Here is a 21793-nt window from a genome sequence, read left to right on the forward strand (position 1 = left end):
ACCACAGGGATCAGCATTGATTCCAGCTATTCACAATATATATTAATGATTTAGAGTGGGTTATATCTCCAAGTTTGTAGATGACAGAAAGCTGTGTGGTAAGGTGTGGTTAGGAGGATGCAGAGACGCTTCACTATAATTTGAACAAGTTGAATGGTTAAATATGTGATTATTCACTTTGATGGCAAAAACAAGCAGGCAGAATGGCGATTGTTTGGAAAAAGGGGAGATGTAATAAAACCTGGGTGTCTCTCTATACCAAGGATTCAAGTTGAGGAGCAGGAATGCCTTGCTGCATTGCACTGGGCCTTGGTGGGACTGCACCTGGAGTATTGTGCACAATTTTAGTTTCCTTACCTGAGGAAGAATGTTCTGGCTGTGAAGAGTGTGCAACAAAGATTTACCAAGTGATTCCTGGGATGGCAGGGCTGATGTATGTAGAAAAATTGGATCAGATAGACCTACATTCATCGGAGTTAAAAAGAATGAGGAAAGATCTCATAGAAACCTATAACATTTAGTAGGAAATATGTTCCTACTGACCAGGGAGTCCAGGACTAAGGCTCACAGTCTAAGGATATACTGAGATAAGGAGAAATTCCTTCACCCAGAGAGTGGTGAGCCTGTAAAAAGTGATTGAGGCCAAACCATTGAATGCTTTCCAGAAGGAGTTAGACATATTTCTTGGCAAAAGGGATCAAAGTAAATGTGGAGAAAGCAGGAGAGGAATACTGAGTTGGATGGTAGGTCATAACCATAGTGAATAGTATAGCAGGCTGTATTCCTGGCCAATTCCTGTCCTACTTTCTACGGTTCAAAGGAAACTACAGCTCAAGCAGGCACATTGGAATGCCCTCGTTGAAAATCTTTGTTGCTCCTTACATGTTGAACAACAGATAAGATTAAGAGCTAAGCATGAAAGTAGATCAAATCTGTACCCCTCCACCCGAGAGCATAAATGAGGATAGCCTGAAGAAATTGGGAGTTCAAGGAAGTGAGATCTTTGGTAAATGGTGGTAGAATTTTATTCTGCTCTGTTTTCAAATACTGCTGACTTAGAATGACTTTTGCTCAGAAGTTAACTATTTTTAGTTGCACTTATGTCACTTTCATTGATTGTGTGTTTTCCTCTTTTGAATCAATTTGTACTGATTGTTTTAGATCCTATATCCTCCAGAAAATACATTGCATCTTCATCAAATCTACAATAATCTTCAACTAAAAGTTCTAACGTACCCAGTAAAAACTTCATGGCAAATATTTTGTCATTAAATATTGTGATGGTTAAACTCTGAAGTATGCATAATAAATAAATGAATATACATTAATGTGTATAATGTAACATAGAAAAAAATTCAAAACTATCTATTAATAAACTTTTGTTTTCATTCGTCTTTCAGGCCCAAGAACGTTTGGATTGAACCAGCCAACTGTATGTTTCCATCTGAAAAAATCTGTGATGTTACGTGTGCAATTAAAAATTGCTACTCTGAGTTTAAAGCCAGAGTGAGAAGCCTTTTACCTGAAATTCCAGTTGTTTCAACTTATGGATTTATTCCCCTCTATGATGGTACAGAGTTTATTATAAATCATAGGAGCATTAAGTCAGTATGTTATCTAAACAGTTGTTTTATTGGTCTCATTCAAAAACTTCAGTTGTCACTAATTATTTCTGCTGCGTACCTTTAAATAGTAGCCTGCTGACAGGACTGTCGCCATGCCAAGGGAAATCCATTTCCTTTAAATAATTCCTGCTTTAGAATTAGCTTGTATTTTAATTTTTAATTATTTTGGTTTTTATGTGAAAACTAAATGCACAGCTTTGTGTGCTTATGATTCAATGGAAGGACACCACATCAATTAAAAAGTACCCAGGACATGATCAAACCAGATTCATATTGAGATCTGACTTGTCCAATAGTAACATCACTGGAATCGTAACAGTGTGTTTTATTTAAAGTGATTTTAATTGGTTAATGGTTTGTTTGTTTAAGGTGAACAATACCAGAATGGAATATTAATTCTACCTTGATATCCAATTTGAAATTGTTAACTGCTGTGAACGAGTTTTGAGAAGATTTGTAGCTCATGTAAAAGTTCTGGATGCAGGTTTGCTCGCTGAGCAGGAAGGTTCGTTTTCAGATGTTTCATAACGATACAGGTAACATCATCAGTGAGTCTCCAAATGAAGCACTGGTGGTATGACCCGCTTTTCATTTGTGTTTAGGTTTCCTTGGGTTGGTGATGTCATTTCCTATTCTTCTTCTCAGAGTGTGGTAAATAGGCTCCAAGGCACCAGGGTACATGACATCAACTAGCTACAAAAAGACATGACCCTCTCTCACTAGTATCCTTACATACGGATGAGAAAGGACACCACTTCGACTGGGACAGTACATCCATCCTAGGACAAGCCAAACAGAGGCATGCACAAGAATTCCTAGAAGCATGGCGTTCCCGCCTGGGCTCTATCAATAATCACATTCACTTGGATCTCATTTACCACTCTCTGAGAAAAAGAACAGGGAATGACATCACCACAGGAAATGACATCACCAACCCAAGGAAATCTAAACACATAAATAGAAAGCAGGCCGTAGGCTTACTGACGACATTATCTAATATGGTGACAAAACATCCGAAAACAAATATTCCAGCTCAGCAAGCAAACTTACATGTTAATTGCTATGTTGCTAAAATGCAACTATTTTGATAAATTGCAAAATGCTTTTTTCTTCAAAGTGGAACTAGGTCCACCTGAAATGGAAATAGTTTTTGAAGAAGAATCTTTAATGGTGCATCTCCAAATTAAGTTAATACAATGCAAAAAAGAAGTACTGGATGCATGTCTACTAAAACAGCTGATCTATGAAGTGGTAATCTGGGATGTGAATGAACCTGTCGGGGTACGTATTAGTTTATTGAACCCTGTAATGTCTTAATATGATGCTATAGTAGTAAATTGCTTTGTCCTCCTGGTTTTTATTGTAAATTTAACTTCTTCAACATTGACATATATTGCAGTACAGAAATTCACAGTTGTGGAATTTGAATCCTCACAGTATTAATTTTGGAACATAATAAAGGATAACATTCTGATAACCTTAAATCATTTCCTGTACCTGCATTATAACTTCTTGTGAATCACTCACTAGAATGCCTAGATCCCACGTACCTCAGAAATTCTGCAGTTCTTTAAGTAATACACAGCTTTCTTTCTTTCTGTCAGAGATTTGTCCACTCGTTTAACAAGATGCAGACGGATATGGATAGTTGATGTCATCTCAATGTACTTTCCAACTTACCTTGGTGCTGTCTGTATATTTAACCACAATTGTTCTGATCACCTCACCTAAAACATTAATATAAATTGTTAAAAGTTAAGAGTACAACAGATTCCGACAGGACCCTACTGATTTAATCCTGCCATTGTGAGAAAGACCCTTGTGCACACTCCATGTTTTCTGCAGATCTTTGTACTGCTGTTTTCTATGTAAGGTATTACTTTGTGTAATAACCTTTTGTGTGATAACTTGTCAAATGCCTTTTGGAAATCCCATGTACAGTCTGTCAGGCTCCTCTTTATCCACAGTGCATGTTACTCCTTCAAAGAATTCCAACCAATTGGTTAAGTATGATTTACCTTTCACAAAACCATGCTAACTGATTACTTTGTGTTTTTCTTATTACCCAGTTATAACCTCATTGCTGATTGATTCTAGGAACATCCCCACAAGAGATGTCAAGCGAACTGTCCTATTGTTTCCTGTTTTCTGCTTACCTCCCTTAAATACTTACTAATTTCTAATCTGATGAATCTCTCCCAGCATTCAGTGAATTTTGGAAAGCTAACACCAATGCTTCTATCACCTCATTAGTGATAGAGCATATAGCCAGTACAGGTCCTTTGGCCCTCAGTGTTGCACCAACCTGTGAAACCAATCTAAAGCCCAGCTAACCCACACTATTCCATTATCGTCCATTTGTTTATCCAAAGACCATTTAAATCTCTTAAAGTTGGTGAGTCTACTACTGTTGCAGGTAGTGCGTTCATGCTTTTACTACTCTGAGTAAAGAACCTACCTCTGACATTTGTCCTAAATCTATCACCCCTCAGTTTAAAGGTATGTCCCCTCATGGTAACCATCACTATCTGAGGAAAAAGGATCTCACTGTCCACCTTATCTAATCCTCTGATCATCTTCTACATCTCAATTAAGTCACCTCTTAACCTTCTCTCTCACAAGAGCAGCCTCAAGTCCCTCAGCCTTTCCTCATAAGACCTTACCTCCATATCAGGCAATATTGTAGTAAATTTCCTCAGAACACTTTCCAAAGCTTTCACATCCTTCTTATAATGCAGTGACCACAACTGCATGCAATACTCCAAGTGCAGCCACACCAGAGTTTTGTACAGCTGCAGCATGACCTCATGGTGCTGAAACTCAGTCCTTCTACCAATAAAATCTAACACATTGTGTGCCTTCTTAACGACTCTATCAACCTGGGTGGCAACTTTTAAGGATCTATATACCTGGGCACTGAGATCTCTCTGCTCATCTACACTACCAAAAATCTTACCATTAGTCCAGTACTCTGCATTCCTGTTACTCCTACCAAAATGAATCACCTCACACTTGTCCACATTAAACTTCATTTGCCAGCTCTGCAGCCTATCTGTCTCTTTTTAACCTGCAACACCCTTCCACACTATTCACAACTCCATTGATCTTAGTGTCATCTGCAAATTTACTAACCCATCCTTCTACAACCTCTTTTAGCAGTGGCCCAAAACAAATCCTTGCAGTACACCACTAATAACTGAACCTTAGGATGAACATTTCCCATCAACCATCACCCTCTGTCATCTTACAGCTAGCCAATTTCTGATCCAAACTGCTAAATCACCATCAATCCCATGCCTCCATATTTTCTGCAATAGTCTACCATAGAGAACCATATAAAATGCCTTACTGAAATCCAGATACACCACATCAACCACTTTACCCTCATCCACCTGTTTCAACACCTTCTCAAAGAACTCAGTAAGGTTTTGTGAGGCATGACCTACCCTTCACAAAACTGTGTTGATTATCCCTAATCAAGTTATTTCTTTCTAGATGATTATAAATCCTATCTCTTGTAATCCTTTCCAACACCTTTTACCCACAACCGAAGTAAGACTCACTGGCCTATAATTATCAGGGTTGTCTCTATTCCCCTTCTTGAACAAGCGGACAATATTTTCTATCCTTCAGTCTTCTGGCACTATTCCTGTAGACAATTATAGCATAAAGATCAAAGCTAAAGGCTCTGCAGTCTCCTCCCCAACTTCCCAGAGAGTCCTAGGATAAATCTCATCAGGCCCCAGGAAAATAGCTATTTTCACACTTTTCAGAATTACTTAACGCCGCCTCCCTATGAACCTCAGTCCTGTCTTGTCTAATAGCAGGTATCTCCAGTATTCTCCTCGACAATATTGTCTTTTTCCTGTGTGAATACTGGTGAAAAATATTCATTTAGCATCTCGCCTATCTCCTTGTTCTCCACGCACAACTTCCCACTACTGATCTTGACTGGCCCTAATCTTACTCTGGTCATTCTTTTATTCCTGACATACATATACATCTCTTTTAAAAGCTTAGGCTGAAGTCCATCATGACCTTGGCACTTATATGATATAGTCCTGATTGCTTACTCACTGAGTATGTTCAAGACCGAGTTTGATTGACTTACCACAAATTCAAAACATCAAGAGATATGGTGAGTGCATATGAAAATGCGCTTGAGTTCTTATATTCATACATTCAGTTCCAAGACTGAGATGTTATATGTTAATTAATATATTAAATGCATATTAACATCTGATGTATTTCTGTCCATTGCACTTCCTTACTGTAGGAATAATTGTGTCTCCTACTTCCATGTTTTTCGCAGTTACATTCTGAGCCAGCCAATGAAAATAGGCCCAGATGGCTTCACATTTTCTTTTTCAGTCTATCCCTTTCATACCCAGTGAAGTAACCAGCATGTGCTGAGTGTTTTTGGACAATGGGCCAAGTTCAGAAGCTTACTCAACTAGAAAATGATGTCTAATGCTATGTTTACCATTGTTTTGACATTGTTTGTATTGTTCTTGAGCCAAAATACAGAATACTGGATTTCTATCTGAATAATGGAAAATTATAGTAGTGCATTGCTTTACAAACTTACTATTCAACAATTGATTTATCATGAGTTTTGCACCAGTGCAGAAAAGAGTGCATGGCATAAACCTGACAGATGCTCCTCCCTTCAAAGAGATCATGACTGATTCTTGGCAGACAGATTTTTAATCAGTGTGGGAGTCCAGCCTTATAAGGAAAAGGCAAGAATGTGGAATTGAAAATTATCAGATCAGCCATGATCTCATTGAATCGTGGAGAAGACTCTGTGGCTGAATGGCCTCCTGCTGCTCCAATGCACTGTTGTCTTAGGTACTAATGTTAATCTGTTTAATGAGGAATTTGAAAAGTAAATCAAAAGATTTTAAAATTCGTATTCTTTCTTTCTGGCAGACATTAATCAAACGAAGTGAACTTGACAACCCAGTGCAAATTGCCAAAAGCGAATTGCATGGTTATAGGAATTGCATATCTGCCAAGTCCATTTACCAGAGTTTAAAGAAATCTAGCAATTTATCCAAGCCGGTTTGTTTCAGTTTGGAGGCAAAAGGTATGTATAGATGTGATAACATTTTTCTGCATTAGCTTTCTTTTCAAATGTCTTCATGTAAGTACAGTGAAAAGTCGCCACTTATGGCGCTATCTTATGTAGAAAGATACCTAGGTATTGATTTTTCAGTACAAATTCTGAGGATCAAGTTAGAAAATTAAAGACATAAGTCCAGCATTGCAGATCTTCACACTATCTTAGATACAAAAGTACAAAATGTTAGGAATAAATGAGAAAATTTTTAAAAAATTCAGCATAATACTCTGTTCAACTCAATCTGCGCTGGCAACTAGCACCACCACCAACCCCGACCATACCGGGCTTCAACTCAAGGCTGGGAGTGCCAGGAGTCTGCTCTGGATTCACTGTCATTTGGGTGGTTATGTTAATTTGGATCTTCTTTCGATGTTAGGTCATTGAAAACTGTTCTCCTTGTCGGGTTCTTTGTTCCTCCCGATATCTGACGTTCATTGAACATCTACTCAAAGAGGATATTTTGTCTACAAGGCATTAATAGAGTTAATGTATCTGAATTAGTTGCAATTTGACACCTCCACGTGTCCAGCAAGTCACTTGTGCCCTCAATTTCCCTCCATGGTAAGGTTAGAAGTGAGAGCGTTCACCAAAGATCCGCGGCATTCACAAACTCCTCTGGTGTGGAAACAGTCCATGTTAAAAATGCAACAAGGCTTGGACGATATCCATGCTTGGAATGAAAAATGGCAAGTAACGTTCGAGCCACACAAATGCCAGGCATTAACCATCTTCTAAAAGGCAGGTCAGGCAGCATTCCAGGAACAGGAAAATCGACGTTTCAGGCAGGAGTCCTTCATCAGCCCTTCCTGAAACATCGATTTTCCTGTATCTCGAATGCTGCCTGTCCTCCTGTGCATTTCCAGCACCACTCTAACCTTGACACTAATCTCCAGCATCTGTAGTCCTCACTTTTGCCATCTTTTAAAAGGATCAATCTAACTCCTGCCCCTTGACATTCAGTGACATTACCATTACAGAGTCTCCAACTATCAACATCCTTTTGACCATTTACCTGATACTTAACTGGACTCACTATATAAATACAGTGGTGACAAGAGCAGGCCAGAAGCTAGGAATACTGTGATGAGTAACTCACCTCTGACCCCTAAAACCTATTCATCTGCAAGTCGGATGTGCATTAGAATACACCCCATTTGTCTGGATAGCTCCAACAACATCCATGAAGCTTAATTGGCACTGCATCCACTCCCTCAACCCCCGACAGTCAGTAGCAGCAGTCTATACTATCTACAAGTATGAACTGTCGAAATTTGCCAAAGATCCTTAGACAGCACCTTCCAAACCCATGATCACTTCCATCTAGAAGGACACGGTAAACTGATAACGTGGGAACAACACCACCTGCAGGTTCCCCTCCAGGCCACACACCATCCTGACTGGAAATATGTCACATCCCTTTAGTTAAAAGTCACATAACACCATTATAATCCAACAGGTTTATTTGGAGCGCTCCAAAAGCTAGTGCTTCCAAACAAACCTGTTGGACTATAATCTGGTGATGTGAGATTTTTAACTTTGTCCACTCAGTCCAACACCAGCTCCACCACATAGAACATAGAAAAGTACAGCACAGAACAGGCCCTTTGGCCACGATGTTGTGCAGCGATTTAATCTGCATAAAGAACCTACCTCTGATGTCTCCTTTATACCTCCCTCCTGATATTTTCAAACAATGACTCCTCATACCAGTCAATCCTGTCCTGGGGAAAAGTCTCTAGCTATTGACTCTATCTATTCCACTCATTATTTTGTACACCTCGATCAGGTCTCCTCTTTTCCTCCTCCACTCCAGAGAGAAAAGTCTGAGCTTATTCAACCTTTCTTCATAAGGCAAGCCCTCCAGTCCAGGCAGCATCTTGGTAAACCTTCTTTGCACATCATCGTTCCTTTAGTGTCACTGGGCCAAAGTCTTGAAATTGCCTCCACACATGGACTGCAGCAGTTCAAGAGGCAGCTCATGGACAGCAAAGCAGATAAAAAAATGTTTGTCTACAAATCTGACTGGTCACTTTGGTCAAGTTCAAATACATAAAGTGCTTTTCATTAATTTCTCTTTTGCAAAAGAAATTGAACCTTTGTCTTTTCCCAATAATAGATTATCTCCTGTCGAGATGAAATTAGTTTTAACATGAAAATAATTAACTCTTAAAACAGCAAAGATAAAGAGCTTCACACAACTGAAAAACCCAGTTATTCAAAAATAAGAAACAAATGTCCACATTGATTGCAGACTACGAAATACCAAAAACTAAATCAAAGCATCAAAAATCCAATATTTTTATGGCCACTACTTGGAAAGGGAATCTTGTTTTGTTCAGCATTTGTAGTTTTTCATATATGTTTTTCTGTTTGTTAAAAGTGAAGAATTCTTGGAAATAATATAGCTTGTTAGTTTTCAAGTGTTCTGAAACTCAGTTAGTGTTTCCTACAGTGAAAAGTACACATTAAGACTTGACTGGTTCAGTTGCTATTGACTGTTCATATGCACAAACAAATGAAGTGCGCCATAGGCCATTTGGCTCCTCAAGCCTGCTACTCCATTCAAAGGCTTCTGATCTAACAGTGAGCTCAACTTCTTGGTCCTGCCTACTCCCATAACTAGAAATTCTTGACTAACAAAGGAGTCAATCTGTCTGTACCTCAAAAGTGTTCACTGCCCCTGCTTCCACAGCTGTCTGGGGAAGAAAGTTACAAAGACTCATGGCACTGAGAAAAACTTCCTTGTTATCTCCATGGGATTTTGTTTTAAATTGCTTTCCCTCATTCTTGTCTCTCTCCCAAAGAAAACAAGCTTTTAACATTCAGCCTTTGCACTATTTAGGTCTCAAAAGAACACCTCTCATTCTTCTAAATTCCAGTCGATAGAGGCCCAACCTGTTAAAGCTTACTCTGTTATTCACCAGACCATTTCACCTAGGTAACAGGGGAGTGAACCTTTGCAGAACTGCATCTAACATTTACATCTTTTCTCTAATGAGAACACCAAAGGGTCTCATCGATGCTATATACAACTGTAGCAAAGCACATGCACTTCTTTATCCCATTTCGTTTGCATGAAACAATAACATTCTCTTTCACGCCTTAATCACTTGTTGTATTTGTCAACTAACCTTTTGTGATTCATGTACCAAAACACCAGACCTCTCTGAACTTTACAAATTGTGCATTCTGTAGTGTGTACATTTAAAATGTTGTTTCCTTCATTAAAGGCAAGTTAAGATATCGAGCATCATTCTGAAAAATTAATCCAGAAGCAACAAGAAAACAGCATTTTTATTGTGATGAAGTTGCATTTTGTGTCATTTAGCAACAGTTTGTTTCATTTAACTAACAAGAGCAATTTTGTCCATTATAAAAATAATTTCTAACTGATTTAATAAATAACATTGATAGTCTTATAGTAAAAGCTGCAGGCATAAATGTTTAATTTTTTTTATAGAACACCAAACTGAGAAGTTTCTTGGGATAATAGGACCTGTGCTGGGAACATTCTTTCTAATTTTAGTGACTGTACTGATTGTGAAAAGCGTAATCTGCATTCCTTCAAACATGAAAATACCATCAGCCTTGGTTTGTATAACTAATTTGAAATACTATGTGTTGTCTTTATATATTGCAGCAACATTTTATTTAAGAAACCAGAAAAACTAATTTTGTCCAGAGGGTTATCTCTTATTGTTTCCAATGCACGTGCTCACTATATTTCAAACAGCTCTTTTATTTCCACACTTCACATGAAGCAGGTGTGAAATGGCTGTGTCCACTGCCTGCCTGCCTTACCATTTTTGAAATTGGGCCTTGTTTGAATTTCACTAGCGAGCTGCAGAAACTGAACATACCTGCTGGTTCACCTTGCTGGATCTGAACAACCAGAGATCAGCTGGCTTTTCACTCTGATGAAGGGATCAGACCTGCTTCACTAGATCTCAAACTTTCCCTCCAAATAAATTTCCTAGGTTATGTTTTGGTGTGATCTCTGTGTTCTATATCTGGAGAATTGTGTATTGTATTGGTCTCCTTATTTAAGAAAAGATGTAAATGTATTAATTATTTTCTTATTGGGAGAGAAGAAGTATAAGGCTAATGCTGGAATGGGTGGGTTTTCTTATGAGAAAAGGTTGGATAGTCGAGGCTTGGATCTGCTGCAGTTTGGAAGGGCAAGAGGCAACTTGATTGAAACATGAGAGTCTTGACGAGGTACATGTGCAAAGGTAGTTTTCTGTTGAAGAATATAGAACAGTACGTAGGTGAGTGTTACCCAGTTAAGACTGGGATAAGGAGATTTCATTTCTGAGCTTTGAGAATTTTTGGAACTTTCTTCCTCAAAAGGTGGTGAGAGCAAAGTCCTTGAATAATTTTAAAGCAGAATAGATAGATTCTTGAGAAGCAAGAGGACGAAAGTTTATCAGGAATATGTGACAATGTGGAGAAGCTGCCAGTGAACTGCCTTGAATTGCTGCAATCCACCTGTCCTAAAACAGTTGTAACTTCTCAGTTTTCTATTTTCGAACTTAAAATTTCCGATATAATTATATTAAAATTATTTAAAGTCCCTGCTTTTTCAGGTGTGAATTATTTGTTTGAGTCAACTTTGTCATTTTCAGAATTTTACGGAGTTCAGTCAGTTTGTTGCATCCTCATCAACATTTCCTCATAACTCAATAGTCACTGAGACACTTATTAAAAACTAAGAATAGATATTGATAGAGCAACTGGGGTCTGACTTTTGTGGAGAGACAAAGTTTACATTTTGAGTCTTATTTACTCTTCTTTGGAACAAACGGGGTTAATTTTGATAGTTTTAGTGTTGTCGGTAGTGAGATGTGAATGAAGTAGATGTGGCCCAGACCAAAAGATAAAGGGGCTGTTAATGGTAGTAGAGGTTAGATATAGATGCAAAATAGGCATTAGTGGATGATATGAACGTTCAAAGATACTTTGGCTTTGCTGAGAACGACTACATGGAAACAGTACACGAGTTGGTGTATTCAAAATTGAGCACTGTATTTATGCTCTGTCATTGTTGAACTCAATGTTGCGTCCTGAAGGCTGCAGTCTTCCTAAGCAGAAAATGCAGTTCTGTTCCTCAAGCTTGGTCATCATCTGTTCCACTCACATCTAGTTCCCCTTGTCAACAGCAAAGAAAACCCAACGTTTTCCAGCTTCTCTTTGCTCCGAAGAAGTTGTATTCGATTCAAAGCTTTAATTTTGTTTTCCTGTCCAAAACTGCTGCTAGCTGCATTTCCCAGATAATTTCTGTTTTTATTTCTGATCTCCAACACCTGGAGTAATTTGTTCTTACACAGCTATTTTATTGCCCGGTAGTGTACCTCCCAAGAACACTGGCACTTCATCATAAAAACAAAAAGCATTATTGCACACAGGGTCATGTGCTCTAAGGATGAAAAGTGGATCAGAACCAAGTATATAATGTAATTTTATTTTGCCCGTGTCTTGATTTGGTCAGTTGTATTAACCAGAAACTTAATTTAGACTCAGTAAACCTAAGCAGAGATTTAGAATGTGATTTTGCTCCCAGTAAATAGACCTTGCAACAAAAGCATCTGGATCGGTTTGGTATAAACGTATAAGTGTAACTGTAACAAGATATTTTTGGATGTTGGAACTTCACTCGATATATTACACTTCCTTTTATCTGTGAACCTACAAAAGCATTTGCTCTGTTTTCACTGAATTGAAAGAACATAAGATGGGGATGGTGGCTCAGTGGTTAGCACTGTTGCCTCTCAGCGTCAGAAACCAGGGTTCAATCCCAGCCTCAGGTGACTCTGTGGAGTTTGCACATTGTTCCTGTGTCAGCATGGTTTCCACTGGTTGCTTTGGTTTCCTCCCACAGTCCAAAGATGTGCAGGTTAGGTGGATTAGTCTAACCTAAATTGCCCTGTAGTATCCAGAAATGTGCAGGCTAGGTAGATTAACTATGGGAAATATGGGGTTATGGAACTACAATGAGTGCCCTGTTCTGGGTAGAATGCTCTTCTTTGGGTTTCCGGAGACTTGATAGGCCAAATGGCCTCTTTCTGCACTGTAGGTGTTCATTAACCTCCAAGAAATAGGAGCAGGAATAAGCCATTCAGCTCTCGGGTCTGGTCTACCATTCAATAAATCATAGCTGATCTGATTGTGGCCTTCACTGCTCTTACTGCAGCCTTGAATATATTCAGTGGCTCAGTCGTTGCTGCTATATTCTTAATTTTACAACTGAGTTAATAATTATTCATGATGGGAAGGAGTTTTTTAGCACCTACCCTGTCAAATGCCATCAAAAACTTGTCCTTTAATCAGATCACTTCTCATTCATCTATATTTCATTGTGGGGTCACCTTTGCTCAAAGTTTCTTCATAAGGTATCCCTTTATCCCTGGAATCAACCCAATGGGACTTCTTTGAACTGATTTCGATTGAAGTATATCCTTTCTTATGTAAGAAGATCAACACGGTAAACAGTAGTGTAGATATGATCAAACCAGTCTCCTACAGAGTTGTGGCAAGAATTTTGTACTTCATCTCCCTTGCAATAAAGGCCAACATTCTAATTACTTTCTGTTCCCACATGATAACTTTGATTTATGTACAAGGACATCTGGATCCAGTTGTGCTGCAGCATTCTACAGTCTCCATTTAATTTATATTCTTCTTGCCAAAGTGATCTACTTCCTATTTTCACACATTATACTCTACCTGCCACATTTTTGTCTACTCATTTAACTTACTTGTGTCCCTTTGTATCCTCCCCACAACTTGCTTTCTTACCTATATTTGTATAATCTACAAATAGATCACCAATAGTTGGGGCTCCAGCACTGATTGCTGTTGCACTCCCTAGTAATTCCCTTGCTCACAGAAAATTATCCATTTTTTTCAACACTATTTCCTGTAAATGCTCATGTATCCCACAGCACCACCTTGACTGGCCCCTTATCAAATGTCTTTCTGGGATCATGTCAAGTGTTATTCCTTTAACCACCTGCTTGTGTGTCCTCAAAGAACTCCATTACATTTGCGAAACGTTCTCCCTTTCACAAAACCATGTTGGTTCTACCTGTTTGTATCATACTTTTCTAACTATCCTGCTACTACCCCCTTAATAATAGGCTCCAGCATTTACCGAAAACCAGATGTTAAGTTAACTGGCCTATTGTTTCTTGCTTTCTGCCCCTTCCTGAATAGAGGTGTTAGATTTGTAGCTTTCCAATCCAGTGTGTTCCATCTAGAATCAATGGGTTTTGGACGTTTGCAGCTGATGTAACATCTACCTCTGTGGCCACTTCTTCTTATACTCTTGGATGCAAGTCAAGGGCACCTGTTAGCTTTTAGTTCTGTTAGTTTTCCCAGTAATTCCTCTCTGATACTCATGATTATTTATGTTCCCCTCTCCTTTTTGCCTCTTGGTTTTTCTATTAATGAAATATTTTAGAAGCTTGGGACTTAGTCAAGTTTCTGAAAAATCAAAATATCAGCCAATATTTTGTGTAATGTTCCAAGGTTAAAGGAATAACTTCCTTCAGGATATGTTGGCACAGTTCATCTTCTCTTTTTCCTTTTTCTCTTTTGTATTTCCCACTTTTTCTGTATGCATTTCCTATTCTTTTCTCATTTCCTCTTTCATTTTATTAACACCTTTTTGTACTTCTGTTAATTACCTTTCTCCTTCAAGATTTAATTCTTTAGTCTGAGTACATTGTTCAATTTATCTATGATTTTTAATTTCATATCCTGCTTTCCTTCATTGTACAAAGGCTCTTTTCTGGAATATTTTAGATTATTTTTGCTGGTCGTTCCTGAACCTACTCAAAGACACATCTGAGCTGATGTATAGAGTATGCAGATTCTTCGCAGGATAAGTGTCACAGAGACATACAGCATGGAAACAGACCCTTCGGTCCAACCCACCCATGCTGACCAGATATCCCAATCCAATCTAGTCCTACCTACCAGCACCTGGCCCATATCCCTCCAAACCCTTCCTATTCATATACCCTTCCAATGCCTCTTAAATGTTGCAATTGTACCAGCCTCCACCACATCCTCTGGCAGCTCATTCCATACACGTACCATTCTCTCTGTGTGAAAACGTTGCCCCATTGGTCTCTTTTACATCTTTCTCCTCCCGCCCTAAACATATGCCCTCTAGTTCAGGACTCCCCAATCCCAGGGAAAAGACATGGATTCAGCTTCTCCATTGTTCTAATTTGTACCAAGTGTGATTGACGGTTACTGCCTAAACAGCTTTTATGGGTTTGTTTTCTCAAATTAGTGTTCTAATCCTCAAAAATGTCAATACTTAATTATTATTTATTGTTGATTTTTTTGACATGCGACAAGTAAAATTATATGTTACCTTTATGCTTCGTTTTCCTAACAATGTTTTATGAACCCAAAACATCCTTTGCTTTATCATTAAACTAGTTTTGCTTTTATTAGGATTTCACGTGGCCCAGAACTTTTACACAAAAGATGGCAGTTGCTCAACCAGATTTATGTGAGCTGTCGATCATTACTTGCTTTGAAAAAAGTGAGCCAGAAATATGTGAACAAAATATTGTTCTTGAAAGTAATCTTTTGAAAGAAGCCAATTTTTTGCATAATAGTGATGACTCAGACGAGAGCGATGGGGAAACTGAATGTTGTAATTACACAGACAGACGATGGATTCCTGATGGAGTAATGTTTGACAAAGCTGAAACACCTGATGATACTGAGCACCAAGAAGGCTATCGGAAAGCAAATTTCTTCACTGTTTCTGCTATTGGTGCTGTTGACTTACAAAACCAGGAATCAGATCACACTGATCACAGACTACAATGTGCCCCACAGACTACATCTCACATTCTTGTTTCTAACCCAGTTAGTTTCTCTTCTGATGTACTTGATAGCAAACATTTCAGAAATGCTATTGATTCTGGTGTGCTGGATCGTGATGAACAAAGGAGCAATGGTGATGTCCCATTGATGTCTGTCCAGATACTGTGTTGTGATGATGATGATGAGGAGACTGTTGGTGATAATGAGGATTGTGGTCCTTTGTCTGATACTGAGCCACTTCTTGATTGTGGTTTGAACTTTCAAGCATGTGACTTCACCTATCGTCTTCCTGCACTGCTGCCTGGAGGGCGGTAATGGGAAATCGAGAAAAAAAGCACTCATTTGGGTTTTGTGTAAATCTGAAGTGTTTGATCAATATACTGCACAAACACTTTGCATAATCTTAATATTGTTTTCTAATTGGAATGAATATTTTTAACAGGACATTGAATCTATTTCAAAGGTATTCACAAGGTTGTTATAACCTTAAATGTTCAGTATTTTAAAACATTTGACATTTCCAATATACTTGACGATAAATATATACATTTATACAGCTTTTTACATATTTTTGACAATTGAAGTATTCTTATTCGAGTGTTGACTGGCTTCCATCAATGAGAAGGCATTCCCCAAAGGTTTTATCTGAGTTGTTCGAAGTTCGGAGATGCTGCTGTGTTGATGTATCTTCCTGTATAATTAGTTAACATTTTACAAGTTTTGAACTAAGGTCAAGGATCAGTTTGAACAGTGAGCATTTAAAGCTGCTTGAGATGGGACAAGGATGGATTATGATTAGATTCAATTAGATTACTTACAGTGTGGAAACAGGCCCAACAAGTCCACACTGACCCTCCGAACAGCAACCCAGACCCATTCCCCTACATTTACCCTATTTTATCTGAATTAAACTCCATCTGCCACTTCCCAGCCCATTGTCCCATCTGATCAAGATCCCGTTATAACCTTCTTCACTGTCCACTACACTTCCAATCTTAATGTCATCTGCAAACTTATTAACTATACCTCTTACGTTCACATCCAAATAATTTATTTAAACAACGAAAAGTAGTGGACCCAGCATGATCCTTTTGGCACTCCACTGGTCACAAGCCTCCAGTCTGAAAGACAACCCTCCACCACGAACACCTTTCTGAAGTCCATATAGATCACATCTACCACTCTGCCCTCATCAATCCTCTTTGTTACTTCTTTAAAAAATTCAATCAAGTTTGTGAGACATGATTTCCCACACACAAAGCCATGTTGACTATCCCTAAATCAGTCCTTGCCTTTCCAAATACATGTACATCCTGTCCCTCAGGATTCCCTCCAACAACTTGCCCACCACCGATGTTAGGCTCATTGATCTATAGTTCCCTGGTTTGTCCTTGCCACCTTTCTTAAACAGTGGCACCATGTTCGCCAACCTCCAGTCTTCCAGCACCTCATCTGTGACTATCGATGGTACAAATATCTCAACAAGAGGCCCAGCAATCATTTCTATAGCTTCCCACAAGTCCTGGGGAGTTATCCACTGTTATGTGTTTTAAGACATCCAGCACTTCCTCCTCTGTAATATGGACCTTTTTTCAAGAAGTCACCATCTATTTCCTTTCATTCGATATCTTCCATATCCTTTTCCACAGTAAACACTGATGCAAAATGCATAGTATCTCCCCCATCTCCTGCGGCTCCACACAAAGGCCGCCTTGCTGATCTTTGAGGGGCCCTATTTTCTCCTGAGTTACCCTTTTGTCCTTAATGTATTTGGATTCTCTCTAACTCTATCTGCCAAAGCTATCTCATGTCCCCTTTTTGCCCTCCTGATTTCTCTCTTAACTGTACTCCTACTGCCTTTATACTCTTATTAGGATTCACTCGATCTGTCTCTATCTGATATATGCTTCGTTCTGCTTCTTAACCAACCCTCAATTTTTACTGTATCTTCAATATTTTTGTGAGTTTGTAAGATTTTCATTTAAACCTAACCATGAACATTGCAGCAGTGGTACCTTTGCAGTTGGGTGGATGCATCTAACACCCATCGAAAGATGATACCAGATCATCAGTTAAGCAAACTGTACTTAAAACATTTACAACCATGGTGCTAAGCTGCTTTGAACCAAGCCAGTATTATATCCTTTTTAGTTCTTTCTAGCTAGTGTAGCTATAGTTTGTGGAATCTTGTGAAAACAAAAGTGAGTGAAGCACTCTAAATCTGAAGATAGTAAAGCGCATCAACTCTGGTCAACAGAAATGGACATTTTTGTGTGGAACTATTTGCATTTGTACTCTCCAGAGACCGAGGACGGTGAGGAGCTCCACCTCAACCAGCTGCTAACCATCTCAGTGGTTTGGGTTGCAGACAAAAATAGTGGGTGAGTGAATTTACCTGGACCATCTCTGATACCTCCCTCCCTTTCCTGGACCTCTCCATCTCCATTAATGACAATCGACTTGACACCGACATTTTTTACAAACCCACCGATTTCCACAGCTACCTGGATTACACCTCTTCCCACCCTAACTCCTGCAAAAATGTCATCCCCTATTCCCAATTCCTCCGCCTCTGCCGTATCTACTCCCAGGAGGACCAGTTCCACCACAGAACACACAAGATGGCCTCCTTCTTCAGAGACCACAATTTCCCTTCTCACACGGTTAAAGATGCCCTCCAACACATCTTGTCCACATCCCGCACTTCTGCCCTCAGACCCCACTCCTCCAACTGTAACAAGGACAGAACGCCCCTGGTGCTCACCTTCCATCCTATCAACCTTCGCATAAACCAAATCATCTGCTGACATTTCCGCCACCTCCAAACGGACCCCACCACCTGGGATATATTTCCCTCCCCACCCCTTTCTGGCTTCCGCAAAGACCGTTCCATCCATGACCACCTGGTCAGGTCCATGCCACCCTGCAACCCCCCTCCCGTCCTGATACCTTCCCCTGCCACTACAGGAATTGCAAAACCTGCACCCACACCTCCTCCCTCACCTCCATCCAAGGCCCCACAGAAGCCTTCCACATCCATCAAAGCTTACCTGCTCATCCACCAATATCATTTATTGTATCCGTTGCTCCCGATGCGGTCTCCTCTACATTGGGGAGACTGGAAGCCTCCTAGCAGGGCACTTTAGGGAACATCTCCGGGACACCCACACCAATCAACCCCACTGCCCTGTGTCCCAACATTTCAACTCCCCCTCCCACTCAGCCGAGGACATGGAGGTCCTGGGCCGCCTCCACCGCCGCTCCCTCACCACCCGACGCCTGGAGGAAGAACGCCTCATCTTCCACCTCGGAACACTTCAACCCTAGAGCATAAATGTGGACTTCACCAGTTTCCTCATTTTCCCCTTCCCCCACCTCACCCTAACTCCAAACTTCCAGCTGAGCACTGTCCCCATGACTTGTCTTACCTGCCTATCTTCCTTTCCACCTATCCACTCCACCCTCCTCCCTGACCTATCACCTTCATCCCCTCCCCCACTCACCTATTGTACTCTATGCTACTTTCTCCCCACCCCCACCCCCCTCTCATTTATCTCTCCACCCTTCAGGCTCTCTGCCTGTATTCCTGATGAAGGGCTTTTGCCCAAAACATTGGTTTTACTGCTCCTCAGATGCTGCCTGAACTGCTGTGCTTTTCCAGCACCACTCTAATCTAAACAAATAGAAAATAAATGCATGATTTTCCTCATCATCTTTTGATTGAATGCTTCTTTGAATATATACACTCGTTCATTCAATTAACATCATAAATTAGTATGTTACTTAAAAATAAAATGCATTTTTAAAAAACATTTTACTCCTTTACATATCCTTTCCCCCCTCTCACCTGAAACCTATGCACTCAAGTATTTGACCTTTCCACCCTGGGGAAAAGAGTTCTGACTATCCATGCCCCTCATAATTTCATATACTTCTGTACGGTTGCCACTCAGTCTCTGAAGTTGGTGAAAAATTCCAAATCTGTCCAAAATCTCTTTGTAGCTAATACATTCCAATCCAGGCAATATCCCGTGGATCTCTTTTGCACTCCAAAGGCTCAACATTACCATCATCTGGGGACCAGAACTACGCACAATACTCCAAATGTGGCCTAACTAAAATCTTATACATTTGCAACATGATTGCCAACTTTTATACTCCACGCTTTGACTGATGAAGGTAAACATGCTGTACACTGCATTTACCACATTATCTACTTGTGATGCTACTTTCAGGGAGCTATGGACTTGGACCCCAAGATCCCTCTGTATATCAATGTTCCTAAGGCTTCTGCCATTTACAGTATACTTTCCTCTTGCATTTAACCTCCCAAAGTGCAACAGCTATACTTTTCTGGGTGAAACTTCATCTGTTATTCCTCTATCAAGCTTTCCAACTGATCTGTATCTTGCTGTATCATCACTATCCACTACTCCACCAGTTTTTATGTCGTCTGCAAACTTATTAATCTTGCCACTATGCATACTACAAACAACAGAAATCTAAGCACTGATATTTATGGAACACCACTAGTCATAGACTACCAGTCAGGAAAACCACCTCCACAACCATCTGTGTTTTTTGTTATAACCAGTCAATTTTGTATCCAACTTGGCCACTCTGGATCCTATGTGACTTAATCTTCTGAATCAATCACTTTACTGAAGTCCATGTGGACAACATCCTGCAGCATTACCCTCAACAATCATCTTTGATTCCTCAAAAAAAACCCAATCAAGTTTGGGAAACGAGACCTTCCCTACTTAATGCCCCTAATAAGTTTATTTTTCTCCAAACGCAAGTAAGTCTTGTCCCTGAGAATTGTCTCCAATAATTTCCTTGCCACTGATGTAAGGCTCACTGACCTATAATTTCCTGCATTATTCCTGTTGCCCTGCTTAAACAAAGGAACAGTATTGGCTATTCTCCAGTCTTCTGGGACCTTGCCTGTGGCTAAACAGGATACAAAAATCCCTGTCAAGGCCTCAGCAATCTCTTCCCTTACCACCTTCAGTATCCTGGGATAGATGCCATGAGGTGACTGGAGAGTCATTTACCTTAATATCCATCAAAATATCCAATAACACCTTCCTAATGTCAATATACCCCCTAAATATCAATATACCCCTCCCTCATCTTACCATCCACCATATCTTCCTTGGTGAATCCTGATGCAAAGTACTCATTAAGGACCTCACCCACTTTCTCTGGCTCTGTGCAAATTTGCTCTTTTGTCCTGAAGAGTACCTACCCATTCCTCCTTACCTTCTTCCTCCTAAGATATGTATAAGATGTCTTAGGATTCTCCTTAATCCTACTTGCCGAGGACTTTTCGTGGCCCCTTTTGGTCCTGCTAATACCTTGTTTTGGTTTTTTTGCTTCCTTTATACTGCTCAAGGGCCTTGTTTGATTTCCGTTCCCTAAATCTTAATATGCTGCTTTTAATCTTTGCAACTAAACATTAAATGTGTCATTCAAGTTTCCCACATCTTGCCATTCTTCTCTTTCATCCTCACCTGGACATGCTGATGCTGAACTCTGATCAACTGGCCTTTAAAAGCCTCCCATATGTCCAATGTGGATTTATCCTCAACAGCTAGGATTACAGTGAAAGCTGAAAAAGTGTCGAAGAAAATGATCTAATTAATCCAATCAAAAGGTGCAGAAGGGGAAAATTGTAGTTTTCCATGTCTTCCTACCCCACTATCTTTGAAACAAATTTGATGTTAGCATATTTGAGTGTAAATACACTCCACAGTAATTTCTGTTACTCTTAATGGTATTTTGTTTTTGCTACTATGTTCTTATGTCACCAGACAGAGTGGCTTAGCTACATATTATTGACAAATGTGAGCCATGTTTAATGATCTATCTTTCATTTGTTCTCAATGCGACGAGAGTTAAGTACTGAGACTCATTTAAACTTTATATTTTTGTAAGTATGCAGACGTTTTTGTTATATTAAACTCAAAATTGAAAGTGTGTTTTGGTCTGTTCCTTTTTCCTTAGTGTGCTGGTGATGTAAACCTGCAGCATGGCCCGTTTCCCCTCCTCATCTGTTAATTTTTTAAAATAAGGTGACTTGAACTGTGTTCCAAGTTTATTCCTACTAAGCTTCAGTGCTATGAGTTGTCAGGGCAGAGACTAAGAGGGAAAGAAACGAGGCTGAAGGATAAGTTGGAGACAAACGTGAGGT

General features: G+C 39.6%; 1 protein-coding gene across 1 annotated transcript in view; it reads left to right on the forward strand.

The window, feature by feature from the left end:
• Positions 1-21506, forward strand: part of LOC132830042 (interferon lambda receptor 1-like) — a 34211-nt gene extending 12705 nt beyond the window's left edge. Inside the window, exons 3-7 of the mRNA XM_060847503.1 lie at positions 1401-1570; positions 2743-2906; positions 6558-6714; positions 10211-10341; positions 15217-21506. Of these exons, the coding sequence (XP_060703486.1) occupies positions 1401-1570; positions 2743-2906; positions 6558-6714; positions 10211-10341; positions 15217-15912 (1318 nt within the window). The 3' untranslated portion in view covers positions 15913-21506. The remainder of the gene's footprint in view (positions 1-1400; positions 1571-2742; positions 2907-6557; positions 6715-10210; positions 10342-15216) is intronic.
• Positions 21507-21793: the final 287 nt, after the last annotated feature.

Source organism: Hemiscyllium ocellatum, chromosome 30 (genome assembly GCF_020745735.1).
Source record: "Hemiscyllium ocellatum isolate sHemOce1 chromosome 30, sHemOce1.pat.X.cur, whole genome shotgun sequence".
NCBI classification, from domain to species: Eukaryota; Metazoa; Chordata; class Chondrichthyes; order Orectolobiformes; family Hemiscylliidae; genus Hemiscyllium; species Hemiscyllium ocellatum.